Raw genomic sequence first — 27,557 nt, forward strand, 5'->3', positions numbered from 1 at the left:
CCTTAATAATATTAGAATATTATTTTTAATGTGTTTAGAAGTACTACAAATTTACTTGTATATATTCTCTTATCAATGGATATTTAGATTGCCTTATACTCAGAAAATTTTTAGGATGAATTCTATTCATATTTATTGAAAGGGATCAGAGTAAGCCATCCAAAATATGCCACTTTGGCATAAGGATTGTTTTAAGATGAAGGCATTTGAAAAACAGCAGACACACAAAGGGCTTCCTGCCCTCCTCCTTTCTACATAAAAGCAGAACATAAACTTTCTGTGAGAAAGTTTCCCATCCCAGTACCTGAAGATGGAACCAACACCGAGATGAATCTGTACAAACAAATCTTACTACAGCAGCACTTACCTTCCATTAGCTTTCCCCATATATTTATTTTCCCACAATTTATTGCCCCTAGAAGCTCAAACCCCATTTGTCTTGTTGCATCTCCATGATTCATTGCTCTTTGTTAAAAATGGTATATAAGCTCTCAGGCCTATGGTTCTATTGGGGTTTTCACTTCATTTCTGTGAGCCCTCCCCTCCCATATGCATATGAAACAAACCTTTTTCTCCTGTTAACCTGTCTTCTGTCAGTTTAATTTGTAGGGCCTCACACACTGAACCTAAGACAGTAAAGGAAAAAGTTTTGCCCTTCCATCTTTGTCCACATATCCAATTATTTCCTTGGAATGAAATTGCATGTCACATTTTGACATTGATATTTATTGCCAAAGTGCACTTAAAAAGACTGTAGACATATTCGTACCCATTATCCAAATACCGTGTTTCCTGGAAAATAAGACCTAGCCAGACAATCAGCTCTAATGCGTCTTTTGGAGCAAAAATTAATATAAGACCCGGTATTGTATTATATTACATTATATTACATATTATATTAATGACCCGGTCTTATAGTAAAACAAGACCGGGTCTTGTATTAATTTTTGCTCCAAAAGACGCATTAGAGATGATTGTCCTGCTAGGTCTTATTTTGGGGAAAACACGGTATGCATAAGCATCTGATGAGCCCAATCGTTTTCTTAGACCTATATCCCACTGCTTCATGAAGCCTTCTACTTCCATTCACCACCGTCTCTTTTCCTTTTGTGAAATCCTTTCCACCTAGGGTCTGCAGCACTTTGTAGCTGAGCTCTTCATTGTTATCTTGTTAATTCATTAAAAAAATAAGAACTTCCAGTTTCTACTTGTGCTTGGGACTATGCAAGGCAGTACAAATACAAGTATGAATTAGACCAAGTCACCACCTTCCAGAAGCTCACGGTCCACTGGACAGCTAAACCTTGCTGTTGTCAAATATTAAAAATACATCTTGTGAGTAGCTGTGGGGTGGGATGGGAGCTTAAAAAAAATGGGTACAATTAGTCTCGTGCTTATATTCTGACAGAACAGCACTGGCACAGTAAATAGTGTCTGTTTGAGTCTCTGTCACTAAATAATCAGAGAGGTGCTCAAATGTACACTACTCCCAGCAGTGTGGGAATGTAATTACAAAAGCAGAGTAAGTTTCCCATCTGAAAGTACCACTTGTTACTCATCGCTGCAGCTATAGCATTTGGCCCACATGGAAGGCACTCAGGAAATGTCTGTTGAATGATGAATTATTAAATGCATGGGTGGATGAAGATGGTGTACTGTAAACAAGGAAAAACTGTCATTTTAAGAGTTTTCCATCTCCCCACATCTAGAGAGGGCTGATCCCCTGAGGGTGCCTGTTTGGATGGTGGGGTGGAGCAGCATTTGGGAGCAGTTGATAGGGAATAAAAGGTCCTCTCTTATAAAGGGAAGGAAAAATCCAGGAAGACAGCTAAGAAGGAGGGAGGAGGAGTTCATGACAAGGTATGGAGACCTATGGAGAGATGTGGCAGCTGCTAAAGGGAACCGGTGTGAGAAATATGTTTTAAGATTTTTAGGAAGTCTGCTCTGATTTGTGATATTAGCCCCCTCTCCCATCTGCCCAAGAAAACGTAAGTAACAACAGTGTACTCTTCTGTGTCTTTGGAGTCTGGTCAGGACTTGGCTTTTCAATGTCTAAGGCATCAAGCCCTCTCAATGAAGCCACAGGGAGAGAAGAGAGCAGGGGCATTGAGGGAGGCCCAGATCATTCGTGTTTACACGCAGCTTGTGTGTTTCGGGATCCAGGAACTGAATTTGAACTCTCTTGCTGAGTCAGAGCTGTTATTTGGTTGCCCAATGGGGAGAGGAAGGGAACTCCAATGAGTTATTGCGGGATTATAGCGGAGGGCAAGGGCAGGGATGCCTTCACCCGGTTCCAGAAGAGGGGGAGGTTTTGGGGAAATAGTGATTCTCAGCCCGTTTGCTCACTCCGGTGCCTGGTAACAGGAGCTTGGCATTTACCTGCTGACTGACTGCATCGTACAAGATAAAGGGGACGGATCATAACAATCAGTGAGGCGGGTATTATCGCCCCCATTGCAGCGATTAAGAAAACAAGGCGCAAGGTGACTCCATCCAGGTTTCTCGGAAGTCAGGGCGGAGCCAATGCCCTAATATTTGCCCCGGCTATCCCCGCGCCCCGCCCACCGCAACTCGCACCTGGTACCCCAAGCCCGCCCCACACACCCCACTTCCGGATTCCGCTCCGCCCATCCGCGAGTACTTCCGGCCTCCAACGCTGGAAGCCGCGGCCGGAGCTGTGGGAAGGTAAGTCCGCGCAGCGAGGGCCCGCGGAAGCACCTCTTAGGCCGGCCACAGCGGGTTCAGGAGGCAGCGGGCCCTTATTTCTCGGGTCACCGCCGGGCATTACGCGGCTGCCATTTCCCTCGCAAAGGCCTGAATGCCCGGCCGAAGGTGACGTCACTTCCGTGGCCTGTGTGATCAGGCGAAGGCGGGAAATGGCTCCAGCCCCACTTAGCGGCGGGGAGGAGTCACGGCAGGTCTTGGAATCCCCGGGTTTCGCGCTGGAGCGCCTGGGGTTTTAAGAAACATGTGTCCTGATTAAAATTGCTGGATTTAGCAAATAAAAATACAGGACGTCGAATTAAATTTGAATTTCAGGTAAACAAATAACATTTCAGTATAGGTAGGTCCCAAATATTTTATGGGACATACATTAAAACAATTCCAAATCACTATGTTGTATACCTGAAACTACCGTGTTTCCGGGAAATAAGACCTAGCCGGACCATCAGCTCTAATGCATCTTTTAGAGCCAAAATTAATATAAGACCCGGCCATACTATATTATACCCGGTATTATATTATATTATACCCAGCCTTATGTTATTCCTGGTATTATACCCAGTATTATATTATATTATACCAGGTCTTACATTAAAATAAGACCAGGTCTTATGTTAATTTTTGCTCCAAAAGACGCATTAGAGTTGATGGTCCGGCTAGGTCTTATTTTCGGGGAAACACGGTAATATAACATTATGTCAATTATAATTTTTTTAAAAAGAAAGAAATGTTTGCTCTTTAATCAAAAAAGAAAATTCCCTGTGTCACTGAAATTCAAGTTTAACTGGTCGTCCTGTATTTTCTGTCAACCTTAGCCTTGAGTCCCATTCTGTCTTGGGCTCTGGTATCCAGTATCAAGGCTGGGATTTTCTAGGCCTGTGTCCATCTGTGACATAGGTACAAAGTTCACCCAGGCTGTCAAAATCAGCTATTGCTAGATGCTAAGATACTTTTAGCTCCAAGCCTAATGGGGGCGAGCCCCACGAGCCCCCTGACAAAAGTTGGGGCCATTTTTAGAGTCCCTATGGCGATGCCCTCTGTGTTCCCTTTCACAACTGGGGTCAAATAGGGTTGGTCTCTTATGGGAAAGCTAGAAGCCAGCAGGCTAAGTGCTAAGGGCTAGAAGTTGGCAGGTTTTTTGAATGTGGGATAAATTGGTTTTCGGTGATAGCAGTGGGCTGCATCAAATAGCCAAGGAGGCAGAGCGTTAGTCTTAACGGTAATCTCATCTCACCTCTCATTTTGCAGATGTCGCCCAGTGAGAAAAATGGAGCTCTCCCAGCCATTCAGAAAACTGGTAGAGCTGGAGCCTGATTGCCAGCTTTCTTCCCCTGCTTTGGCCACACTTGGTGTTGCAGTCAACTGGCAACATTTTTGGTGGGCATTTATTAGAGGAGATGCCTTTTTAGAGGTTAGTTCTTTAGGGCATTTTTGTCCCTAAAGTCTTCTATGGCCTCCTGACCTTCACCCTAAGGCTTCTTTAGCCTTTACCCTGCCCAGTGGGGAAAATGATTATTTGGCTCACTGTGGGAGCCTGGCCTTTGCTTGCTCCAGCCACTAGGCTTTCACCCTTGTGAGTGGTGTGACCCAAGACTTCTTATGTCGGAGCCAAAACGCATGTTCTTGACAGGGGTGGGTTTGGCCAGCCATATAGGTGGAAGGGTGTCTTTTTCCGTCTTGCAGATTGGGTCCCATGGTACATGGCCTAATTGTGTCTAGGGACTTCTCCAATGTTCCACCATGAGCCAGACTTTGCTGCCACTTCTGGTTTGAACTTAAACCTCTTGTTGGACTGGTCCTAAGTGCTTGGATTCCTCAAGCTATGGCCTTGAGGATGTGCTCCGGGCCTGTCAGTGCCCCAGCAAGCCTGCAGCCTCCCCACACACACCTAGCCTTCCCAGGCTCTCCAGCCCTGACCCATAAGCTAATGAAATAGAGCAGCCTGCAGGTCAACAGCCAGCAGCCTCCTGGCAGCAGAAGTGGTAAGAGGCAAGGAAGGAATGCCAGAAAGGGGAGTTGCCCCTGGATGAGGGCTCAGAAGTGCAGGGGGTGGAGAAGGGGCGGGGCGGGAGCCCACTGGTAGGAATTGCTCCCTCTGTGAATGATTAACTCTCAGCCCAAGGGGGTGATCTAGGAGGAGGGCTCAGTTAACAGGACTTTTGGACTCGGGGCAGAGCGTCCAGAGGGCCAGCGTGTGGCCTGCAGAAGAGGACATGGCTTGGTGGCAGACCTGGGCTCCAAGGACTGGAGTGAGATCAGGCAGCTGTGGGCTTCAGGAAATGTCCTGGGACTGGCAGATGGTCCATTCTTGCTGCAGCAGCTGTGGGGTCTACTGGCCCTGAGCCCTCAGGGGTGGCTGTGGGGGCCTCCTGTCTCTAGCCTTACAAGGGCCTCACTAGTGTTTTCTTCCCCCTAGGCAGCCATGGGTGCCAGGTGGAGCTGAAACCAGTGGGGCATGGCTGCAGCCCTGCAGGTCCTGCCCTGCTTGACCCGAGCCCCGTTGCGCCCATTCCTCTGGAGGGGCCCTGGGGCACGGCTGGCCAGCGGCATGGCCCTGGCAGAGCAGGCTCGGCAGCTATTTGAAAACACTGTGGCTGCTGTGCAGCCGGGCCCCATGATGCACCGGGCACTGTCCTTGGACCCCAGCAGTGGGCAGCTGAAGGTGCGGGACCGGAGCTTTCAGCTGCAGCAAAACCTCTACTTGGTGGGCTTCGGCAAAGCTGTGCTGGGCATGGCGGCTGCAGCTGAGGAGATACTGGGCCAGCATCTCGTGCAGGGCGTGATCAGCGTTCCCAAGGGGATCCGTGCTGCCATGGAGTGCACTGGCAAGCAGTAAGGAGCGTTGGGGAAGCTGCTCCCCACTGTCCATCTGGACGGGAACCTGGGCCCAGACTCAGGCTGGATCGGGGCCTCCCTCCCTCCCCGGCTTCTTTTTTCTCCTGGGTCTGGCCTGGCTCCAGGATGGGTGTCAGTGGGTATCCTTGGTCATGCACCCTTCACCAGTACAGCTGGGAAATCAGGTGGGAGCAGAGGAGCCCACCCCTTCTCTCGCTTTCTACTCTCTCTCCCCTCAGGGAGATGCTGCTGAAGCCACACAGCCGTGTGCAGGTATTTGAGGGCGCGGAGGACAACCTGCCGGACCGCGATGCCCTGCGGGCCGCCCTGGCCATCCGGCAGCTGGCCGAAGGTCTCACAGCTGACGACCTGCTGCTTGTGCTCATCTCAGGTATGGTGCCAGACTGGCTCAGCGCAGTGGCAGGAGGAGTGCTCCGAATACCAGGTTTGAGTCCCCAGGGTCACAAAGCGAAAAAGGCAGTGAGGAATCTGGATGGCTGACGCCTGGGTGGCCCTGGGCAGGTTGTCTGGCTTCCCCTCAGCTGTGGGATCCTCCTTTCGACTGACCTTGTTGGCTGACCGTGAGAGGGCACACAGGGAACACCTAACTCGGGGTCTTGCAAGGAAAATGTCACTGTTTTTGCTGTTGTCTGTACCAATATCATCTGGGCCTAGAACCCATAGAGCTCTCTCCGCGGTCCTCCACTGTCACCTGTGGTCCGCCTCCTATTCCAGGCTCTTACGGAATAGTGCTTCACCCCAGTGCCTACTGGACCTGGGTTACCCCAGTGCAGGGTACAACCTCAGGTGCCTAGGGTGTGGTGACTGTGCACACGTCCCTCCACTGCGTGTCCACACGGGGGCACCCTAAGCCCACCTTTCAGCCCACCTGTGTCCCTGGGTGAGGAAGTGTCTTTGCTGTCCCCTCTGCCTGAAGTCCTCACTGTCTCTGCAGGTGGGGGCTCAGCCCTGCTGCCTGCCCCCATCCCACCCGTCACACTGGAGGAGAAGCAGACACTCACCAAACTGCTGGCGGCCCGAGGAGCAACCATCCAGGAGCTGAACACCATCCGGAAGGCCCTGTCCCAGCTCAAGGGTGGGGGGCTGGCTCAGGCCGCCTACCCTGCCCAGGTGCGTGAGTTGCTTCTTCCCCAGGCAGCCCTGGGCTGGTGGAGCCAGGCCCACATGTGCCAGGGAGATGAAAGCCTAAAACAGCATACAAATTGGCAGGGGCCTGGTATGGGAGTCCACAGGGCCATCGGATGGGGCATCAAAGAGGATGATGGGGACGGCACATGGCCAGGTGTTTTATGTACCCACTTGAGAGGAGTTAGAAATGGGCGAGGAAATGTACTGGGTGACGTAGGGTGTGTGGATACCTTGGGAGGGTAGTTTGTGCCCGTAGCTCTGGGGTGAGGACCAGGCAGGACTGAGCCTTGCCTCTGCAACCCGTCCCCAGGTGGTGAGCCTCATTCTGTCAGACGTGGTGGGGGATCCCATGGAGGTGATCGCCAGTGGCCCCACTGTGGCCAGCGTCCACAACGTGCAAGATTGCCTGCACATCCTTAATCGCTATGGCCTTCGTGCTGCCCTGCCACGTTCTGTGAAGACTGTGCTGGCTCGGGCTGACTCTGACCCCCGTGGGCCACATACCTGTGGTCACGTCCTCAATGTGATCATTGGCTCCAATGCACTGGCACTGGCTGAGGCCCGGCGGCAGGCTGAGGCGCTGGGATACCGAGCCGTGGTGCTGAGCGCAGCCATGCAGGGCGACGTGAAAATTGTGGCCCACTTCTACGAGCTGCTGGCCCGAGTAGCTGCAGCCCGCCTTACCCTGCCTGGGGCTGGAGCCTCTGTGGAGGAGGATGAACAACTCCATGAGCTGGCGGCCGAGCTCCAGCTCCCAGACCTGCAGCTAAAGGAGGCTCTGGAGGCCGTGGCGGAGGCTAGAGGCCCCGTCTGCCTGCTGGCTGGTGGCGAGCCCACAGTGCAATTACAGGGCTCCGGCAAAGGTGGCCGGAACCAGGAACTGGCCTTGCGTGTTGGAGCAGAGCTGGGCCGACGGCCACTAGGACCTATTGATGTGCTGTTTTTGAGTGGTGGCACTGATGGGAAGGATGGGCCCACAGAGGCAGCCGGGGCCTGGGTCGTGCCTGAGCTGGCTACGCAGGCTGCTGCAGAGGGCCTGGATGTGGCCACCTTTCTAGCTCGCAACGACTCACATACCTTCTTCCACCGCTTCCAGGGCGGGGCCCACCTGCTATACACAGGGCTGACGGGCACCAATGTCATGGATGCCCACCTCCTGTTCCTGCGGCCGCGGTGATGGCATAGGTCATGTTCTGCGAGTCCAGAGGAGGCCAACAGGGCAGGGTCCCAGGGCAGACCGGGTTGGTACCCAGGGCCTCACCAGGCCGTAGGACCCCTCTTCTCCTTGGCCCTGGATGCATGGTTGGCCCTCACCCCTCCCACTCAGGGCCTCTGCTCCATGTGTGTCCACTCTCCTAACCAGACCGGCAGATTGGGGCTCTCTTCCACCCTTACTTTCAGCCATGGCAGCAGGTACCCTGATGACCAGGAGAAGTCCCGTGGCCAGTTCGCTGTCCCCAGTATTCTCCGCCAGGTACCCCTGTGCTGGGCTCCTGAGCCTGTTTCTTCTGTAGAGTGAAGCAAGAAGGACTGAAAATAAAAAGGATCATGCTATGGGGTCTCAATGCATCTTCCTTCAGAGCGGGGTTTGCAGGGCGCCCCTGGGGCGGGGAGTGGGCTTGGGCTGCAGCCACGGGGAGGACCTGATAGGAGTTCCCCACACCCTCTCTGCAGGGCACCTTGGGTACTTGGTTCACTTAAACAGGAGCCTAGGAGGGTTGAGCCTGGCTCCCAAGATGCTCATTGTGGATCAGCAGAAACCCCAGGGAGGACAGGCATAAGGACTGCAGTCCGTGGGGTCTGGGAGGGACTGGCCACCCATCCAATTGTGACTCTTCCCAGTGGCATCCTGGCTGCAGTCTTCAGCCTCTGCCGTATGCATCGCTGGCACATGCTTATTACCTGCCACCAGAACAGCCCTCCCTTCTGCTTTGGACAGACCACACCTTTCGTTGAGCTGCCTGTTTATCTATAGGCTACCCCAACCACATAGAACCCTGGACCTCGTTTCTTTGTGCCAGCCATTTTTCCCAGGCTGAACATCCCCAGTTCCTTCAGGCACTCCTCTGGGGACATAGTCCAATTTCTGGTACCAGCCTCACCATGTGGGGGGGGGGGTCTCCAGTGCTGGGATGGGGGGTCAGAGGAGTGATGGGGTCCAGCAGCCCCCTGCCACACCCCCGTTACAGATGGTGGGGAAGACACCAATGGGAAGGAAAGAAACAGGAGGGCTCCCTTGGCCAGGCCCGCAGGCTGTGCTGGGAGAGGGATGGGCCGCTGTCCCAGCTCTCCTTGGGCCCCCTGTTCAGTATCCAAACCCTCCGCTGGCCGCCCCCGCCGTGCGCCACGGCTCCAATCCCTATATGAGTGAGCAGTAGAATCACATAGGAATAAAAAGCCATAGAGAACAGCGAGGCCTGGGGCTGCACCTGCTGGCTCCTCCGCCATCCCAGCTATCCCCTTTCTGAGGGTGTGAGAAGCTCTGGGCCAGGGCCGACATGCCCTTTCCCTGGGAACGGCCTCCCTTTCCCACTTGGGATATGGACAGCCCAGCTTGCAGAAGGTTCATGCGCTGGCGCTGTGACTCACACTGGGCAGGCTGGGATTGAGAGGGAAGTGAGCAGGCAAGCTGAGCTCTGGGGCCAAGGAGATTTAAGGAAGAGGGGAGTTTGCACCGCCCTGATGCAGGGGCACCACTTCCTTCTGTCCTGGCATGGATTTCCCGCTGACCGGGGGGTCATCCTCTTAGGGGATATTGTCCACACATGGCGGTGCCTGTGCACTGGTGCTCCTCTGGAAACCTCTGGATAGGTATGTCCTGTCCCGGCTTGTCATCACTCTCGGGAGCATGACTGTTGTTAGCACTGGTGTCAAGTTCCAGGCAAGAGCAGCACCAGAGGGTGGGGCTGGGGCAGAGGACCTGTCTGCCACGTCTCCAGTGTGTGCATGCGTGTGAGCTCACAGATGTTGGTGTTGGCATGCTGGGGGGGGTGCATCTTCGTGTGTACACACAGATACTCAGCGCAGGGGATGTAATGCCGCTTGTGCGCATGGCTGCTTACACACTTGTTGAGAGGCTTCAGTGGGGGTGGGGGCTTGCTGGAGGCCCCCTCTGTGCCACCTTGGCCCCTGCCCTGTAATCTGTCTGTGGGGGTGGGGTGGCCGGGGGCCACATTGGGCCTAACCCATTAGATTTGTTCAGTTGGTACCCCCGAGACAAGAGAATATATTTGACCACAATCTAGATGAAAATATGACATAAACCCTGAGTGATGAGTGTTCAGTGGGACTTCCTATTTGCTCCATAAATGTTAATTATGGGTCATAATAATTGCTCCCATTTCAGGGCTCTTGGTTTGTCTCTCCTGGCTCAGATTCCTGCTGCCCTTGCGCCCACCTCGTCTCCATCTTAAAGCTTTTCCTGGTCCAGCTGGAGGTTTTGGCCTTGTAGTGTGCCTGGCACACCTGACTGCTTCTGCCTTCACAGGCCCTTTTATTCTCTGCACTTGGCATGAACTGAGAGCAGCTTGGTAGTGGGCCTGGACCGTTTTTAAATGTCAGCTAATCCAAATCCCTTTGTTTTATAGCTGGAGAAACAGGAAGGGAAGGTAGCTTATCTGGAGCTACACAGCAAGTCTGCCACAGAACCAGAATGAGAACCTGGTTGGGACTTGACCATCCTCTGCCCACCCTCTAGGACTCAGAAACCCTGGGGCCCAGCGAGGGCTCAGCCAGAGCCAGGGATCCACTCTGGCCTCCCTACCACCCTTCAAGGGTTTGGGGGTGATGACATGACCACGCTTGACATCTGTGGGGATCCATAAAACAGATTTGTCAGTTCTTCCTTGGCTCAGATTTCATAGCTCTCTTGTGCGTGTGCATGATTTGGTAGAAAACCACGCAGCTGGGTGTTGGGCTTCTACACAAAACGGTGTCTGCATCTGTGTACATGTGCATGGGGACAGGTGTGGGCATGTGTGTGTCCAGTCAAACCCACAGCCAGCCACTGAGCCAGCCTATGCGCCATGCTCTGCTCCACCCCATGATAGGGACATTCAGTTTGGTGTGGTTAGAAGTCGGGGACTTGGTGAAGCAAGTTGGGCCAGGAGGCCATAAAGGCCGGTAGAGGCCAATTGACAAAGGGCCTTGTGTACCCGTCCAAGGGGGCTGGACTTCACATTGACAATGATGACAAGCCTCGTGAGGCTTTTTGGCAAGGAATGATGCCAGCAGGTTGCTTAGGACTTTGATGCTGAGGCTTTCCTTACTGCAAGGGTGGGGATGGGGCATGCCAGGAAGTGGTGGAAATCTCGCAGGTGGGAGAGAGGTGCATTACCAGGCTCGAGAACCCCCTCCCACCTTCCCTCTGCCTGCTCCTTTGCAGCTTAGTCCCAGCAGCCTTCAGCCAGCCCGGGCAACCCTTTAGATGCCCACTTTGGAAGCAACGCTGGAAGCTCTGGCTCAAACTCCCCTGGGTGTAACAGCCCCTCTCTCCCTGGGTCTTGAGGATTTTTGGGGGGCCAGAGAGGGTGGGCAGCTGGTGGACACTTTGGTGAGTGAAGGTACCCTGCCCTCATCTAGGTGCTCACCAGGGTGGCAGTTAAAAGACCTGGAAGGAGCATGGGAGTGAGAGTTAGGTCCTTATCCTGGCCTTGCCACCTTTCTTTCTCCATGCCTTAGTTTTCTCCTCTGTCTAATGGGGATATCTTTGTCCCATTCACCTGGGGAGGTGTCAGCAGCAGATGGATTTGGGTAGGAAAGCTCTGTGCAGATGGGGGCACTCAAGGAGGGATGGAAAGAAGGGAGAGATGCTGACCTCTTCCAAGGAGAAGCTCAGAGAGCTCTCAGCTCAGGGAAACCACCTCTGTCCAGGCAGGGTCACGTTTAGAGCCAGTGAGGCCTGGTGCTATTGACTGAGGCCGACGAGTGACTGCTGCCCTGTGGTACTGAGCTGACACTAGCAGGGGGTGGTGTTTGAGTCTTTAATGGCTACTGGGGTGCACAGTGCCCTCTGAGGACACCCAGCCTTTGGGGGGTCAGCTGGAGTGAGAATAAGTTGAGGCAGCCTGGGAGAGAGCCCCTCATATCTCAGAAAAATACGCAGGGCAGTCTTATCTCTCTGGATCTGGGTTACGTATAAGGGACATGATGCCCAAACCAGCGTGGGGAGACCTGGCTTCCCCAGACTGGGAATCCTTAGGGGGTGATTGGATTCTGGGTGTGCTAAGGGAGGACAGGTTGTTTAGGGGTTGGGGAATGCTGATCCACCAAGTGGTGGGGTAGCCAATGGCTTAGGCAGGCTGCCACGTGAGAGATAGAGCCAGGGAGCTAAGTGAGCTGTGCTCAGGCTGGAAGGGATGGCCTTTCTCCCTGAGAGAGGGATGTCTAAGGGTCAGCCTCATCACTGGGTAACCACTGGGACCAGTCCTGAGGCTTTGTTCTCCCGCCTCCCTTGGCTCAGGCTGCCCGTGGGCCTGTAGAGGCTGGATGGGGTGGACTAAGTCAGCCCTTGAGACTCGATGTCCACAGGTGAATCCACCTCCATCTGGGAGGGGTGGCTGCCTACTCAGATGAGGAGGCTCTGGCCAGAAAAGAAGGTGAGGGAGAGTTGGGCCCCAGAAACAACTGCGCCATCCACCCAGTCCTAGGGGACAAATGCCCTTAGCAGCTCTATCTCATGGGGTCACTACCCACCACAATCTGGTCCACTGCTGGCTTGCTGAGGATTCAGGGAACGATAGGACCTAGCTCTGCCTTGGCCAGATAGGCAGGGGCTGGCCCCCGCAAGCTGTACCCCATTGGGAAGTTCCCCCCGGTCTCCCCACACCCCCAGCTCTCCTCTGGCAGGCAGTAGAGCCATCCTCTTCACCTCTCTGGGGCAGGGTGAGCAGCACACTGTCCTTATCCAGCCCTGTGGCTCCATCCTCAGCTTCAGCTGAGAAGGGGGCGGGGCTCCTAGCACTGGCTTCTGCCCCTTCCATCCGTTCCCATCCGCCTTCCCCAGCTTCAGGGACTCAGGATCTCCTCATAACCCTCAGCCATCTCCAATAATTGCACTTGTCGCCCCACTCAAGAGCCAGGGCTCTGTCTCCACCTATGCCCCCACCCACCACCACCATTCCAGCCTGTCCAGCTCAGTTCACCCCAGGAAGATGACCACAGGAACATCTGAGCTCTGGCCTGAATCCCTACTGCTTGCAATTCTAGGTAAAGCTCTCCTGGGGACCCTGTCTGGGGGAGCTAGTCAGAGACCCCTAGGGGAGGGAAAGTGCCCCTCCCCCATGTGGCTCTTTGGGTCTGGCAGTCAGTAGCTTGGGGTGAAAGCAGCCAGCCTGTGGCAGGGGGCAGATCTCTCTTTTGCCTACACCCCACACCTGGGCAGGGGGGCAGCCGAGCACGTCCTTGTCCAGCAACCAAAACCCCGACTAGGGAGATGCTCTTGTAGGAGTCACAGCCCCACTGACAGCCCCACAGCCCTGCCAGAGGCAGGGTTCGGAGCCCTGGACTCCAGGACGCCACATGCACTCAAACCTCCAGGAGTGGCTGTTCTAGGCAGCCAGCCCCCGCCCACCCAGTCGGGTCCCCCCTAAGGGTCTCCCTTAGCCCAGGGCACCCACAGAAGCTAGGCACCAGGGCAGGGACAGAGCCTGCCGGCTTCCAACCAGCTCTGCCCACCCCTACTCCCCCAGGACAACTGGCTGCCCCTCTGCCCTCCGCTCCTGCTGACCACTGAGCCTCTGAAGCTGGCACTCTCACTGCGGCTCCCACTGCCCTGGGCAAAGAAGCATCTCAGCCAGACTGCCCTCTCTCCCCACCTGCCTGCCCCCCAGAGCTCCGGCTCCCGAGCCTGGAGGTCCCAGCTCCCCCAGCTCACCTCAGTGGCGCTGTCTCCTCACCAGAGGCACTGCAGTGTGGGAACTGTCCCGAGGAGCCGGTTCTCAGCTGAAACAAAGAGGTGGGGGAGAAAGAGGGGGGCAGCAGGAGAGGGAGAGGGTGAGTGAGCAGGCAAAGGAGTGGAGCCGGAGGGGGAGAGGATGAGAGAGAAGAGGGGAGGGGAGGAGAACATTTGCAGAGAGATAAAGCCTGACTCCTAGGGACTGAAGGGCCAAGAACAGAGGGATGAGGAAATGGGGAGGGGGCAGAGGAGGTGAGGGCCAGACCCAGAGAGGAGAGACTGTTAGAGGGGCAGACACCGGGCAAGGGCGGGAGTGCGGGCAGGAGAGGGAGCCGTGTGAGAAGCAGGGCTGCAGGGGGCAGGCAGCTGACTGGGGGGGAGGTCTGGGAGGGCAGAGCCACCCCACCCTTGTCCGGTGCCAGGTTCTGGCACTTGAGTGGGCAAAAGGCCATGAAGGGGAATGGGAGGGAGCGGTGAGCAGCGAGGCAAGCAGTAAGCACTGGTTTGGTGGGCTGGCTGGGAGGACAGGGGCCAGGGACAAAGGCGGGAGAACAAAGGTCTGATTGGAAGAATTGGCCTCTGCTGACCTTTGAGTGCTACAGTCTGGAGAGTCCTGAACAGTCTCCTGAATGGAGGGCAGGGCCACTCTGGAGTGGTCTAGGCTCTGAAGTGGCAGCCTGAGGTCAGGGGAGAGGGAATGGGCTGTGAGCGTGGGCCCCGCCGTCAGGGAGAGCTCAGAACACACCACGAGTGACCATACATCAGGACGCTGTTGTCAGTGTCTCTTTGGGGGAAGGTCCGAAGCTTGGACTGAGAACCAGGCAGGGGAAGTCCCCTCTGAGGGAAGAGCACTGGGGGCACTGAGGAAGGCGGGAAGGATGGTGGGTGCAATGGGCAAGGGGAGGAGTGAGGTTGAAGGGAGTGGGGGTGCAGGTGAAAGGGAGGCGATGAAGTGGGAAGGCGGCTGCAAGGGGTGTGCCCAGAGCCGCAGCCCCGGCACAAGCCCATCTAAAGCAGAGACAGGCCTCCCTCTCCACACCCCACAATTCTTGGGCTGCCGACTGCAGACTTAATAAAGGATGCAGTAATGAACCACTTCCTGCAGCTGCCCTCCTGCTGCCAGGCACGGCTGTGACAAGGCAGGGCACCAGGGAGTCAGCTTGGGTGGCGGGGACACGAGTCTGTGTGAATGCTGTGTGCGGGGAGCGGGGTCAGGGAAGGTGGGGTGGCTTTGACCAGAGCTGTCCCTTCCCTCTAGTCCAGGGCACAGTGCCCCGGGCTGGTCCAGTCTTCTCTCATGCTTAGGGGCACAGGAAGCCCTAAGCTTTCTGACCAGGGCAAGTTCCCCTTCTTGTCCCCCTAGACACCCCTCGTAGAAATTCCAGAGTACATACATTCTCTGGCGAGCAGGAGGAGGGGAGGCAGCCTGGTGGAGCCTGGAGCTCTGACAAGGAGGGCAAAGGCTGCGGGGAATCAGCCCCCTGTGCCACCCTGCTAGGTGCCCCTTAGCCTCTGCCTAGCCCAGCCCAACTCCCTACCACCTCCTTCAGAAGCCCTCCTGGCGCCACCCTGCAGAGCCACATCAACCCAGCTGTCACTGGGCCAGCTGTTTCCTCTTGTATCCTGGAACCCACGAAAGGAAAGGATCCTTCCTTCCTTCCTTCTATCCTTCCTTCCTTTCTTTCTCCCTCCCCCCCCTTTACTTTCTTCCTCCTACTTTTTATTTAGAAATAATTTAAAACTTACAGGAAAGTTTTCAGAATACGAATAGTATGACACCCATATACCATTTAGCCATATTCAATTATTGTTAGTATTTTGCCTTGCTTTATCTCTGTATATATATATTTGCTCTGTGTGTGTGTGTGTGTGTGTGTGTGTGTGTGTGTAGTCATACATAATTTTTTTCCTGCACCATTTGAAAGTAAGTTGCAGACGTCACAGCTGAAAAGACAGTTTCTTATCTGTCTCTGTCTCCTGGGGCCAGCCTAGGGAGCCCAGACGAAGTTGTGTGGAATGAATGAAAGCCTGAGACAGGCAACCAATGAGTGGACATGATCTATGGGAGCCCGAGGCGTGGGGGCTGGAGGGGCTTCGACAAGGCCACCTTGGGAGTTGGGCTGGTGTAGGGCTAAGCGCCATGTCCCTCCCTGGGAGGCAGGGAGCAGTTGCCCCCAAAGTGAGCAGGTGATGTTTGCTGGGTGTGGAGCTGCCGCATATGTCTGCAGAGATGGCAACAGATGGGTGGGGTGGAAGTGGGAGAGCAGGGACGCCCACGATGTGGCCCTTGGGCACACACAGGAGACTGGGCTTGAGAAGACCCAGCTGTGGAGGCCCTGCCACAGTGCCAAGGAAAGAGGGGGAGACCCTCTTTCCTGTGAGGGTCAGGGCAGGGATGGGGCCCCTGCGTGACAGCTGGTCCATGCTGATTGGCTCAGAGAGAGCAAGATAGAGGCTCTGGTCATACGGGGCCTTACACTATGGTCCCTGACACAGAGCTGGCATTCCTCTGCGTCCCCTAGTCCCCCCAAATGGGTTAGATCCCTATCCGGAGGCCATCCTTCAGATGGCTGCTCTCGTACCCCGCCTAACCCCCACTTGAAGGTTATGGGTAAGAAGTTTGGCATTTATAAATCATTCCTTGGGGGCCGGCCCGGTGGCTCAGGCTGTTGGAGCTCTGTCCTCCTAACTCCAAAGGCTGCCGGTTGGATTCCCACATGGGCCAGTGGGCTCTCAACCACAAGGTTGCGGGTTCAACTCCTCGGAGTCCTGCAAGGGATGGTGGGCTCCGCCCCCTGCAACTAAGATTGAACACAGCACCTTGAGCTGAGCTGTCGCTGAGCTCCCAGATGGCTCAGTTGGTTGGAGCGCATCCTCTCAATCACAAGGTTGCTGGTTCGACTCCTGCAAGCGGTGGTGGGCTGCGCCCCCTGCAACTATCAATGGCAATTAGACCTGGAGCTGAGCTGAACTAAGTCCACAACTAAGACTGAAAGGACAACAACTTGAAGCTGAATGGCACCCTCCACAACTAAGATTGAAAGGACAACTTGACTTGGAAAAAAATCCTGGAAGTACACACTGTTTCCCAATAAAGTCCTGTTCCCCTTCCCCAATAAAATCTTTAAAAAAAAAAAATCGCACCTTGAAAGGTTATCTGAGCTCTAAAGTCCTGATTTCCTCTTTCCCTTGTATGTGAAGTCCTCCTCTTCCAGGAAGCCCTCCACACTTCCTCAGATGAACCCACCTATTGGGATTATCCCATGGTTTCCAGGGAATGCCAGCCCTTTTTATTTCTTTGCTGGTTCACACTGATGCTGTCCCCGGGGCTTAGAGCTTTGCTTGGTCATCAGCCTTTCTCCCTCCTACTGCTCTAGACCAGGCACATAACTGATGTCCTGCATGTGAATTGACAGTGGTTTGGTTAGACCTGCTGGGACACTGAGTCCCTCTGCTGCCCTTGTGGCCAGTATGTCTGAGAGTCCACAGGCTCTGGACTGGCTGTGGTGCGGGATGGGCAAGGGGAACCACTTGAGAGAAGGAAAAGGTTTGTTCAAAACCAAAGGTAGGCCTCCAAGTTGGGTCTCTGATCACCTTTAGCACCTTCTGTTTCCTTCCCTGGATCACGGGCAAGCCTGTTCAGGGCGGTGGCCGAAGGTTCTCCCTGAACCCCACTTAGGTTTCCACCTGCTGAGCTGAGGGAGAAGTCTTCCCCCATCCTGCCTCCCTGCATGTTACCCCCAGTCCATCAATGCGATAGCTCAGGGGACACCACCTCCTCTCCCCCTGCCCATCCCCCTGAAGAGATTTCAGCCAATTAGCACATACAGTATTTACTTAATTAGGGTAATGACATAATTAGTGTAACTTGGGCTCCATTGCATGGCTTCAACATGCAATTAGGAGCCATCAGCAGGAGGCAACATTGTGAACATGCTCATTCAATTTTGTTTCCAGCATGGAGGCTGCAGCAGCTGCCTCTGCTTGGGAGGGAGGCGGGAGTGGCCAATGTGTGTATGTGTGAGGGGTGACTGCTGGCAGCTGACAGCCAGCCTAGGAAGGCGAGTCAGTGGGGGACAGGAAGGCACTTTCCAGGACTGACGGAGTCTCTGACCGAGCCTCTCCCATCACATAAGGCCATCACCACCTCCCACAACCCCAGTGCAGGGCAGGGGCCCTGGCTTGGCTGAGACGACTGAGATTGGTGGCCCGAGAGCTCTAAGCCCTTCTTCCCGCAAGTTCTCTGCCTGATGTCACCATTAGCAGGCTGTCTCTTGTCTCCTCAGGGCCTTGCTCCTCACAGGAGCCACTGGCTGGAAGGTTTGGGATGACTACTCTTTTCCTCTCTGGACTAGTGGGGAAACTGAGGCTCAGGGCAAGGAAGGTGGTGGAGCCAGTCATGGCAGTGCTGACCCTAAAAGGAGATGCCTCAAGCCCAAGCAGGCCAAAGAGCATTCTAGGTAGAAGGAACAGCAAGTGCAAAATCCCTGAGGCCTTCTAGACACTGAGTGGCAGCCGACATGCCTGGGGCAAGGAGGACAGGAGAGAGGTGATGAAACCAGAGAGGCAGACGGGCGCGATAGGTTGGGCGTGTGTGGAACAGGAAGTCATTGGTGGGTTTTGAACTGGGAGCGATTATTAAAAATCACTGTGGCAGCTGTGTGGAGACTGCATCGTGGAGGCTGGAAGACAGGGCAGGGCTGTCCAGCTGGGAGATGGTGGTGGCCAGGACTGGGGTGCTTGCTGGAAGGTGGCGGGAAGTTGGCATCTGAGGATGCTGCTTGGAAGCAGGACCGTCAGGGCTCCTGACAGTTGGCTTTGGGGACGTGAGGGAGGGTTGTCAAGGGCAGCTGTTTAGTGCCTGGCTTGAGCGAATAGTGTGGACGGTTTCAAAAGAGGGGAATGCTAGGTGAGCTGGCCAGTGAGAGGGAAACTGAGGGCCAGCTAAGGCTGGAGGAACAGAGGAAACAGTTGTCAGATTTAAGTCTGGAGTTCCAGAGAGAGGACTGCTCCAAGGAGAAAGACAGTCGATCCATCCTCAGCATACACAAAAGAGCCAGTTCCCGCAGCCCCGGGAACCCAGAGATTCAAATGAGCCGGTCATCTGGAGGCCCCTCAGGGCCAAGGCAGGGGCCAGTTGGGAAGGACCCTGCTCTCAATGCCTCCCTCCTATCTGCCCAGTGAGCCGTGACCCCCTTCACCCCACCCTAAAGCTAGAAAAGCACAACTAGGGGTGGAAGGTGTTGCCAGGGAAATCCTGGAGGCCAGCTGTCTAGGTGATCCTCTGCCCACCCTAACCTGGCCCCGTGTGGGAGGAGCTGGACCCCACCCTGACAGAACCCTGTCATGGCTTAAAAGTCTCCTTCAGAGGCCCTGGGGACCTCCATCAGCACAAGTTAGCTGTGTGTCCTCAGGTGAGTCCCTCACTTCTCTGAGCCTTGGCTCCCCATTAGAGGCAGTTGGAGGAGTAACTCTCTGAGCCCCTTCCTCCCCTGTGGGAGGTCTGTGAATACAAAAGCCCGCCAGGTCAGGCCTGCCACACCCTCAGCAGAGCCCCCTGCGGCTTCAGCCCCAGATGAGGCAGGGCAGCCAGAATGATGGGGCCTGGGGGGCGGGGCCGAATGCTGTTCCCATAGCTATGGCCCGTGGCCCCTGCCTCACCCACTCGCAGACTCTCAGCGCTTTGGGGCCTACTCATGGCAGCAGACAGGCGTCACTCCTGGGCATCCTTTCCGCAAGAAGAGGAGGTGGCTACCATTGCCACCGCTAAAGCCATCCTCCAGGACCCAGGCTTTTCCATGCAAGCATATTAGGGGATAATTAAGTAAAAATAGGCCTTCCAACCAGCGCAGCTCATTAAGGCCTAATTAAGTTAATTAGTTGCAGGTGTGGATTGTGAGGCTCAAGTGAGATGTGGCTGTTTGCTGTAATTGCATTTTCACAGAAGCAGTAGTGGTGGCAACAGTAATGGTGGTGGCAAAGGCAGGGGCTTCCTCTGAGGCCTGGAAGCCCGCCAGGGATTTCCAGAGGCTGCCACTGAGCTGGGACCAGTGTGTAGCAGCCAAGCAGGCCAGGGACCACCCACAGAGAACAGTAGCTGGAAGTTCAAGACCAGTCAGGCCCAGGGAAACCTACTGCCCTCTCGAACTTGTTCCCTCTCTGCAAGGGTGTTGAGGGTGAGGGTGGGGGGTTGTAGAAAGCCACCAACAGGCATCTTTCCTGGCTGGCTGACCTGGGTGGGCACACCATGGCTGCAACTTTGGATTCCCCCACATCCTATTGCAGTCCCCAGGAAGACTATAAAAGGGCTTTGCTGAAAGAAAATATGTGACTTAGAGGCAGTGGGTGAGACCTCACACGTCTCTGCAGAGGACCTTCTGGTCCAATCAGTCTCCTACCCCAGACATCTTCCCAAAGCCACTTCCTGCCTCAGCTTCTACACCCCGCTGACTCTGACGACCTGCCTGTGTGGGACAGCCCCCCCCAGCCTTGGTCACACTCCCATTCATTCATCCATTTGGTGTGGCTCATTGAGCATCTCCTCTGTGCCAGGCAGCAGGGCCAGGGCTGGGGGCACAGGGCTGGGAGAGACAGATTGGAGCCTGCCCTGTGGCACCTTGGTCTCTCTGCGGATGCAGACACACTAATGGCCCTGGCCACACAGTTTCGTCATGGCTGTGGGAATATAGGGGTGTTTAACCCAGTCCTGGGAGGAAAGATGTCTGAGCTTCAGTGGATATGATCCAGGTGAGGAAAGGGCAGGCACTTGATGTGTACGGGAACTAAATGGGCCTCCTTCTGGCCAGAGGACAGACACAGGAGGTGCCAAGTCAGGAGAAGAAGGGGCCAGATCAGGCAGGAGTGAGGGGGCCATGAAGGAGTCTAAGCAGGGCTACTGGGTAGAAAAGGGACTGGTAACGGGCAGCTAGGAGGCCAGGGCCGCAGCTATGGATCTGGAGAGGGGTGGCTGTATGTGAGGGATATTTCGGAGTGGAGCTGATGTCAGGTCCTAGGGAGGGGCCTTGGGAGTGGGGTTGGGCTCGGAGACATCCCCACAGCGCTGGGACTAGGGTGAGGGAAATGAAGTGTCTAGAATGCAAAATTTGGGGTACTTAACTCCTAGCCTTGTGTTCCTACCTGTGATCTGTCCCTTGTCCTCTGAGATTTCTCACTAAGAAAGACATCTCAGAGTGGAAGCCACTCCTGGGGATGAGGCGACAGGGGGATAGTTCTGGGCAGTGTCCCCCTCTGTCCTTCAGCCCCTGGGTGATCCTGCCTTATCTGCCCCATCCAGGGCTGGAGTGGGGCCAGGATTGACACCTTAGGGTCTTACATGCTCTGGACAGGTACTCTGTTTCCATTCTGATGCCTGAATGACAGGTACTGCATCCAGTTCGTCCTTGCATGCCTCTCATGACAGGGAGCTCCCTGCCACCTGGGCAGCCTTGGCTCAGGCCATTATAAACCGTGCTTTCCCCTGAGCCCAAATCAGCCTTGCACTATCTCCTACTTAACAGTGGCCTCAGCTCTGCCTCCTATCCTTCCCCACCCCTCAGGTGGGTCTGCCAATCCCCTTTCCCAAGACAGCTTACCCTCTTTGAACTTCGATGTTTCCACCTATAAAACGGGAAGCAGAAATAGTCACGACCAGGGCTGGTGCGAGGATTAAATGACATGATGTGCATAAACCTCATGACACAGGCTAATTCTTCAGTCATGGGTTATGAGCCCTAACAACAGTGAATAACTCCAGAGGTGGACGCTGTCCTCCTCCTGGTACCCAATGGTGCAGCCTCAGCGCAAGCCCTGGCACCCACCTGTTGGCCTCAAGGACCAGATACCGTTGCTGCGCCCTCACATCCAGCACAGATGCAGAGCTAATCCCAGAGGACAATGTTTATGGGGAACAGGGAGTGACATTTTCTTGAGATGCTGAGCCATGTTGAGTTGTGGGCCTGTCCTGCTGGTTTGAATAGATTCTCTGCTCAGTATTCAGTCCAGTGGCAGAAGCAGTCCCAGCCCCTCCCATGTGGCCCCCTGTTCCTCAAGTCTCTGATTCAGGGGAACGAGTGGTGGCTGAGAAGTGTGGGTGCAGACCCACCCTAACTGAGGTGTCTGCCTGGGGTATACATATCACCAGACCCCTTCATGTCTATGGGCTGCTCTGGTGGTGGGGATCTTTCCTGAGCCTGAGGGGCCTGCAGAACCCTGGATCCCTCCAGAAGCTCACTCCAAACATTGTTAGGGTGCCCCTGGTCCCCTCAAAGATAAGAAGAGCCACCCCAGGAGGGAAGAAAAATGGTGCTGAAGCCTAGTCCCTCCTGCTACCTTCCTTCTTTGCTATCCCATCCCAGGAGCTGCGTCCGCAGCAGCAAAACCGGCCGCTTCCCCAGCGCTCTCCTGCTACTCAGAGGGGGTTCCCTGTTGAAAATCAGAGCTTGTCTCAAGAGAATTCTCTTAGGTTACGACAGCAGCAATCATGCTCTCTAACTCCTGGTAACCTAGAACCTCTGAATTCCTGTCTGAAGGAAGAGAGAACCTCATGAAAGGGAACAGCAAGTACAAAGACCCAGAGCAGTGAAGCGGGGTGGCCATGAGGGAATGCCAAGTGCTCTGGGTGGGCCAGGAGTGATGCTGGGGGAACAGAGGATGTGTGGTGTTTGTGGGGGTCGGCAGGAGCCAGCTTTGTACAGAGTACACCTTGCTTCATTTTCACCCTGGCTGCGAGAGGGACGGTTCACTGTTACTATAGACCCCCTGTTGTTTTTATAGACTGGAGCTACAAGAGGAAGGAGAAGGGACTTGCTCAAAGTCACATAGCTGGTAGGGCCTGGGTCACCACAGCCTGCTCCCACCCCTGCCAAATCCTGGTGGCTAGGCTCTTCCCAGTGGGGATGCCAGAGGAGGGGTAACCCTGGGGCTCAATTTGTGTTTGGTTTGGGGGCCCAATGCCTTGAGATTCTGATCCTCAGTAGGCCTGGTTCTGCCACTTGCTTACTGTGATGTGATCCAGGTCATGGACTAGGGTTGCTCCATGCCTCAGTTTCCCCAGTTGTACAGGCGAGGCATCAAGCTCTGATTTGGCCCGTGCTTTTTTGCCTCCCAGAAACACAGTGCACCAGAGGAGGAGGGGTTGTTCACAGCTCCATTCGCTGAAGGGAAAATGAGGTTCAGAAAGGGAACGGGAGGGCCGCAGACCCGATTCTGAGGGTGTGGTCAGCCACTAGGAGAGGCTGCAGGGGTCAATGGCCAGCAAAGCCCAGCAGTTTGGTCCCCGGTTTTCTTTCACCTGCCCTCCAGCCCCCTCTGCCATGGTTCACAACGCCACCCCAGCTGAATGTTTGTCCCAAGGCAAGGCCCCCCTTCTCCATACCCCTAATTATGGCTTGTTCACAAAAACTGGACCGTGACCACACAAAGAGATAGGGATGAAAGTGCTGGTTGTCATGACAACCGGGCGGTTGCTGGGACCCAGAGGAGGGGCTTGGCTGTGTGCCTGAGCCCAGGCATCTGGACGACCTCTGAGCATGAGCCAGGGTGGCCCAGGGGTTCACAGGGATCCCCCTCCTGCTCTGGGCCCACCAGAGCTGAATGTACAATGACAACCTTACCCCCTCCATGGCAGCACCTGCTCCCTGGGCCTCCCCTGGTGGCCCCATTATCCTGCACCTGCTGCCCCACCCCCACCATACAAGCTCTGCAGCCCAGGCACCCTCCCCAAGGCACTCCCCGCCCATCCCCAGGCCCAGCTGCCTGCTCTGAGGGCCAGCCAAGAGGGACTGTGGGACCAGGAGCAGTGGCTGGGAGGCTCCCGGCAAGAACAGAGGGTCCAGCTGCCAAGCCAGCTCTGCCTGGCCAGCAGTGTGTGGGCCTTTGACAAGGCCTCTACTTCAGGGCCTCAGTCTCCTGACCTGTAAAATGGGAGCAGCCATTCCTATGCTCAAGGCCTCCAAGAATAAGTTTCCCTTTGCTTGGAAGAAGATTTGAGGCTGGGATGTCCCCAGAGGAGGGCATCTTGGTTGTGAAGAGAAGAGGCAAGGGGCTGTCTTAGGTCACACTCTCAGGGCCACTTCTGTTAGACCATTTAGAGGTCTGATCCCCTCCTGTACACTTAAAAGTCACTGCTTGGAGGTAGAGATAACATTTCCCAGAGACCCTTTGGGTACAAAGGAACTATACAGGGGACACATCAGTGCCAGATTCTTGAATGGCCTCTCAGGAATATTGGGGAATGAGGAGGAAACTGGGGCAGGGATCACCCCCACCCCCTCCACAGGAAAAGAGAATGCTGTGAGAGAGTGGCCTGGGGGGTGGGTTGTTGGGTCTCTGGTGATCTGACAGTCTGGTTGAGGTACAGAAACTGAGATTCTAGGAACCATCAGTGTCTGGCTCTCTGATACCCCCCAACCACTACCACCACCAGATGGAGAAGGGAGACAAGGGGGCAGGAGGAGGGGGAGGCCCTGGCAGATGCCCCTCCCTCCTGGAACTAAAAGGGGATTTTCATGGCAACTGGTCTTTTGTCTTGTGGCCCATATTCTAGCTGCTCTCTAAACCCTGCAGGACAGCCCCTGGTTCCCATACTACTCTGCTGTGACCTTGGTGAGGTCCCACCCTTCTTGCCACCTCAGTTTGCCAACCTGGATTGTGGGAGCAGATTGCCAAGGAGACTGGAAGCTCCGGCTGCCGCCCCATCTATTTGAATACCCCCAGGCCATCATAGGCAGGCCATTGGCTGCCCCACCACTGATATTGAGGAATTCCCTTTCCTGAACCAACAATCCATTCTGACCTACCTGGAGGCTCTTTCACAGTCCATCACAGAGGGCAAAGCTTTTGCCAGGAATGGAGGCATTTGGGGGCAGGGTAAGAGTTCTGGTATCCTCGGGCCACTCAGTACAGCACTGGGCAAGGTTTGTATTCACCACTGTGCAGATGGAAAGACTGAGGCCTCGCAAGGGAAGAGACTTGCCCAGTGAGTCGGCGGCAGGACCCAGGCCTGCCCTGTTCACAAACCTTTCTAGGGGTGGGCATAAAGTCAGAATGGCACTTTGGTCCCCAGACTCAGTAAGCTCAGGCTCCCTGGAGAGCTGGGGTGGGGATACTTTGCAGATCGAAGGACTGTGATGACAAGGCTCCCCATTCTGCCAAGAGATCCCTCAGCCGATGCTCACTAAGCTCCGTGGGGCATTTAGAGCTTAATTATGATGAACAGTTCTCTGTGCAACTTCTTGGGGCCACATGGAAATGTGGAAGACATCACTGTCTGGTGGCCTGTCACCTGGAGCTTTGGCCCAGGCAGGTAGGGGCTGGTGGAGACCCCCTTCTGGCAGCTGCTTCTGGAGAGCAGAGCCTCAGCATCCTGGACCCTGTCCCCTGGCACGGTCTGGAATTGCAGGTCAGAGGGAGGTAGGCTGGGGCAGCGGGTATTAAGGTGAGGTCATGTGCAGGTAGGCTGCTGTCAGCAGCCACCATCTTCAGGATGGTGGCCGCAATGTGGGTTGCTCTGTCTCCTAGTCATTTCCTAAGGGTCTCTGTAGGAATGATGGACTCGCAGGGCTGCTGGGAAAAGCAGCACCCCCTGGTCCTGCGGCTCAAGCCCACCCTCCAGTTGGGGGACACAGTAGTGACCGCTGTATGGTTGCCTACCAGTTGTACTGACCATGGTCCTCTTGGGCCCCTGAGGAGAGTGTGTGTATTCTGCCAGCTGAGGCAATCAGGGAGGACTTCCTGAGGAGGTATAGTGAGATATGACGGAAAGTTGTGGAAAAGCCCAAAGAGGGAGGAGATTACAGCTGGGAAGCTCCACAGGAGTGCAGGTGGGAATGGGCGTGGGGGGCGGGAGTGGGGGCTGGGATGAGGATTGAGTGTTCATGGGCCAGTGATCCTCCATCCTTCAGCTCCTCCGGGAATTCCTTTCCACTTCCCCTTGTGATCCGGGCTTTCATGGCCTTGTCTGTCAGGCTGACCATGTGAATCAAAGGAGAATTTGTCTCCATTTTTATTCATCAAAGAAAATTCTGGTCAGAGCTGCTGAGGCCAGCTGGCCAATGGCAGAGGGGGGAGGGTCAGGGGAGGCCTGAGGAGAAGGTAAACCTCAGATCTCTCCCAGCCCCCCATGCCTGACTTAGTTTCTCTTGGCAGCAGCTCAGAGCCCCTGGTTTAGCAAGCCAGAGGGAGATCCTGGGGGCCCAAGAGGCCAGCTGGGGGCAGGTGGGGAGTGGGTAGCTTCAGCCACGTGTTTAGATGCCTGTCGCTCTCTGTTCTGCTTTCTGTTCCAGCTGACCGGCCACATGAAGGGTCTGTTCTGCCACCATTCACATGGGGCTTTCATCTCTGCAGCCAGTGGAGCAGTGCTCCTGCTCCAGCGCTGCCAGCAAGATGGCACAGGAAGAGAAAGCACAGATCTGCCATGCCCTCACACCCTTTGCCTGAAAGGCACAGGGCTGGGCCAGGGCACTCTAATCAGCCTGTCTTCCCAAGTCCTGAGCGTCCAGGCCACCAGAGATGGGCAGAGAACTGTCCCCTCCCCCCACAAACTGGCAGAAACCCGGTCTCCTCTTATTTCAACAAGAGTAAATCTGACCTCCTTTCTAGCCCATATGGGTCAAAACACTGCCCTCCCGCCAAAGGAGGGGCAGGAGCCCAGGATGGGCTCATGGCTTAGCCTCTTGTTCCTCTCCCAGGAAACAGGTAGATATGATGGCCTCCAGGACAGGGCAGGGGCATCAATGCCTTGGAGAAGATGGGGGCATTAGAGGGTGGGTATCTGAGACACAGGAGAGTATGGACTGACCCACAGTCTCCTGCCAGGGAGGGAGAGAGATAGCCCCACCCATCTCCACTGCTCAAGCCCACCCTCCAGTTGAGGGACACAGCAGTGACCATTGCATAGTAGAGGGTGAGTGACTCTATGAGCTGGACCACCTGAGAGTGGACCCTCTCTACAGTGAACTGTCCGTCTATCCAGCAGCTATGGCACCTGTGATGTCACCAGTCCACTGTGTTGCTTGGCAACTTTTCAGGATTAGTGCTCTGCCCCTGTCATCCCTGACGTCCCACCATGGGCTGATGTTGCCCCGGCAACCAGATGGGTTCTGCAGCCTTTTGGACAGCTGTACCTAGTGTGGGGAGTGCCAGGCAAAAACACGGTGGCAGGTGCCTCTCCACAGGCCAAGTGGGGTACACAGCCTATTCCCAGATCCACAGAGGAGCCAGGCTGCCCAAAACAGGGATTTGGGGGGGTCTCTGTCCCCTTGAAGAGCTTTGGCCACCCTTGCCTCCAATCCCCGTCACACTCCTTCCTCTTTTCCACAATGATCACTGAGTACCTACTGCATGAATGCCAACAAGAAAAGCAAATAAAACCATGGCTGGGGCTCAGGAAAGGTTTCATCAGCACTGGGTCTTGAAGGATGAATAGGAGGTGGCCAGGAGTAGGAATTGGTGGAGAGAGATGTTCTGGACAGAGGATGCAGAAGCCTGTGCAAAAGCCAAATCTCACTCTCTAGTCACAGCTACTACCCTGTCTCTGGGTTCCTCTTGGCCTGGCCTCTCTGGCTCTCAGAGAGACATTTTATGGTAGGGACGGGGTCCAGTTCAAATCTGGACACTTAGTGCCCAGCAGAGGCCTGGTACCAACGTCAAATAAAATCAGACATTTATGTAATGAGCATCAGGTCCTATTATCTCCTTCAATACCAACCTGTCTTACCAAACCTCAGTTTCCCCACCTATGAAATGGGGCCAATTCTGAAAAGGCTCTGGGCAGGTGTTCTCATGTTGGGGTGGGGGATACTTTTTAAATTTTCTTTTGGTTTGTAACCCACCTATTTACAAAAAAATTGAAAGACTGGTAGAGTGGACATATGTAAACCTTCAGATTCCCTAATTGTTTGCATTGGAGTACTTTTGCTTTATCTCCTATCTATACATCAATTGTACTGAACCATTT

The 27,557-nt window shown here is 54.9% G+C and overlaps 1 protein-coding gene across 3 annotated transcripts; it reads left to right on the forward strand.

Annotated features, from left to right (window-relative positions):
* Positions 1–2,583: 2,583 nt before the first annotated feature.
* Positions 2,584–8,262, forward strand: GLYCTK (glycerate kinase). Of its 3 annotated transcripts, XM_033133165.1 has the most exons (6): positions 2,584–2,685; positions 3,973–4,135; positions 5,141–5,556; positions 5,799–5,950; positions 6,515–6,690; positions 7,019–8,262. In XM_033133165.1, the coding sequence occupies exons 3-6, from the start codon at positions 5,180–5,182 to the stop codon at positions 7,883–7,885; spliced, it is 1,572 nt and encodes a 523-aa protein (XP_032989056.1). In that variant the 5' UTR covers positions 2,584–2,685; positions 3,973–4,135; positions 5,141–5,179; the 3' UTR covers positions 7,886–8,262. The 3 variants fall into 3 exon arrangements, with proteins under 3 accessions (XP_032989056.1, XP_032989055.1, XP_032989058.1); XM_033133167.1 differs by lacking the exons at positions 2,584–2,685; positions 3,973–4,135 and adding an exon at positions 4,866–4,973; XM_033133164.1 differs by lacking the exons at positions 2,584–2,685; positions 3,973–4,135 and having other exon boundaries at positions 4,863–5,556.
* The last annotated feature ends 19,295 nt before the right edge of the window (positions 8,263–27,557 follow it).

Source organism: Rhinolophus ferrumequinum, chromosome 17 (assembly GCF_004115265.2).
Source record: "Rhinolophus ferrumequinum isolate MPI-CBG mRhiFer1 chromosome 17, mRhiFer1_v1.p, whole genome shotgun sequence".
Lineage (NCBI taxonomy): Eukaryota > Metazoa > Chordata > Mammalia > Chiroptera > Rhinolophidae > Rhinolophus > Rhinolophus ferrumequinum.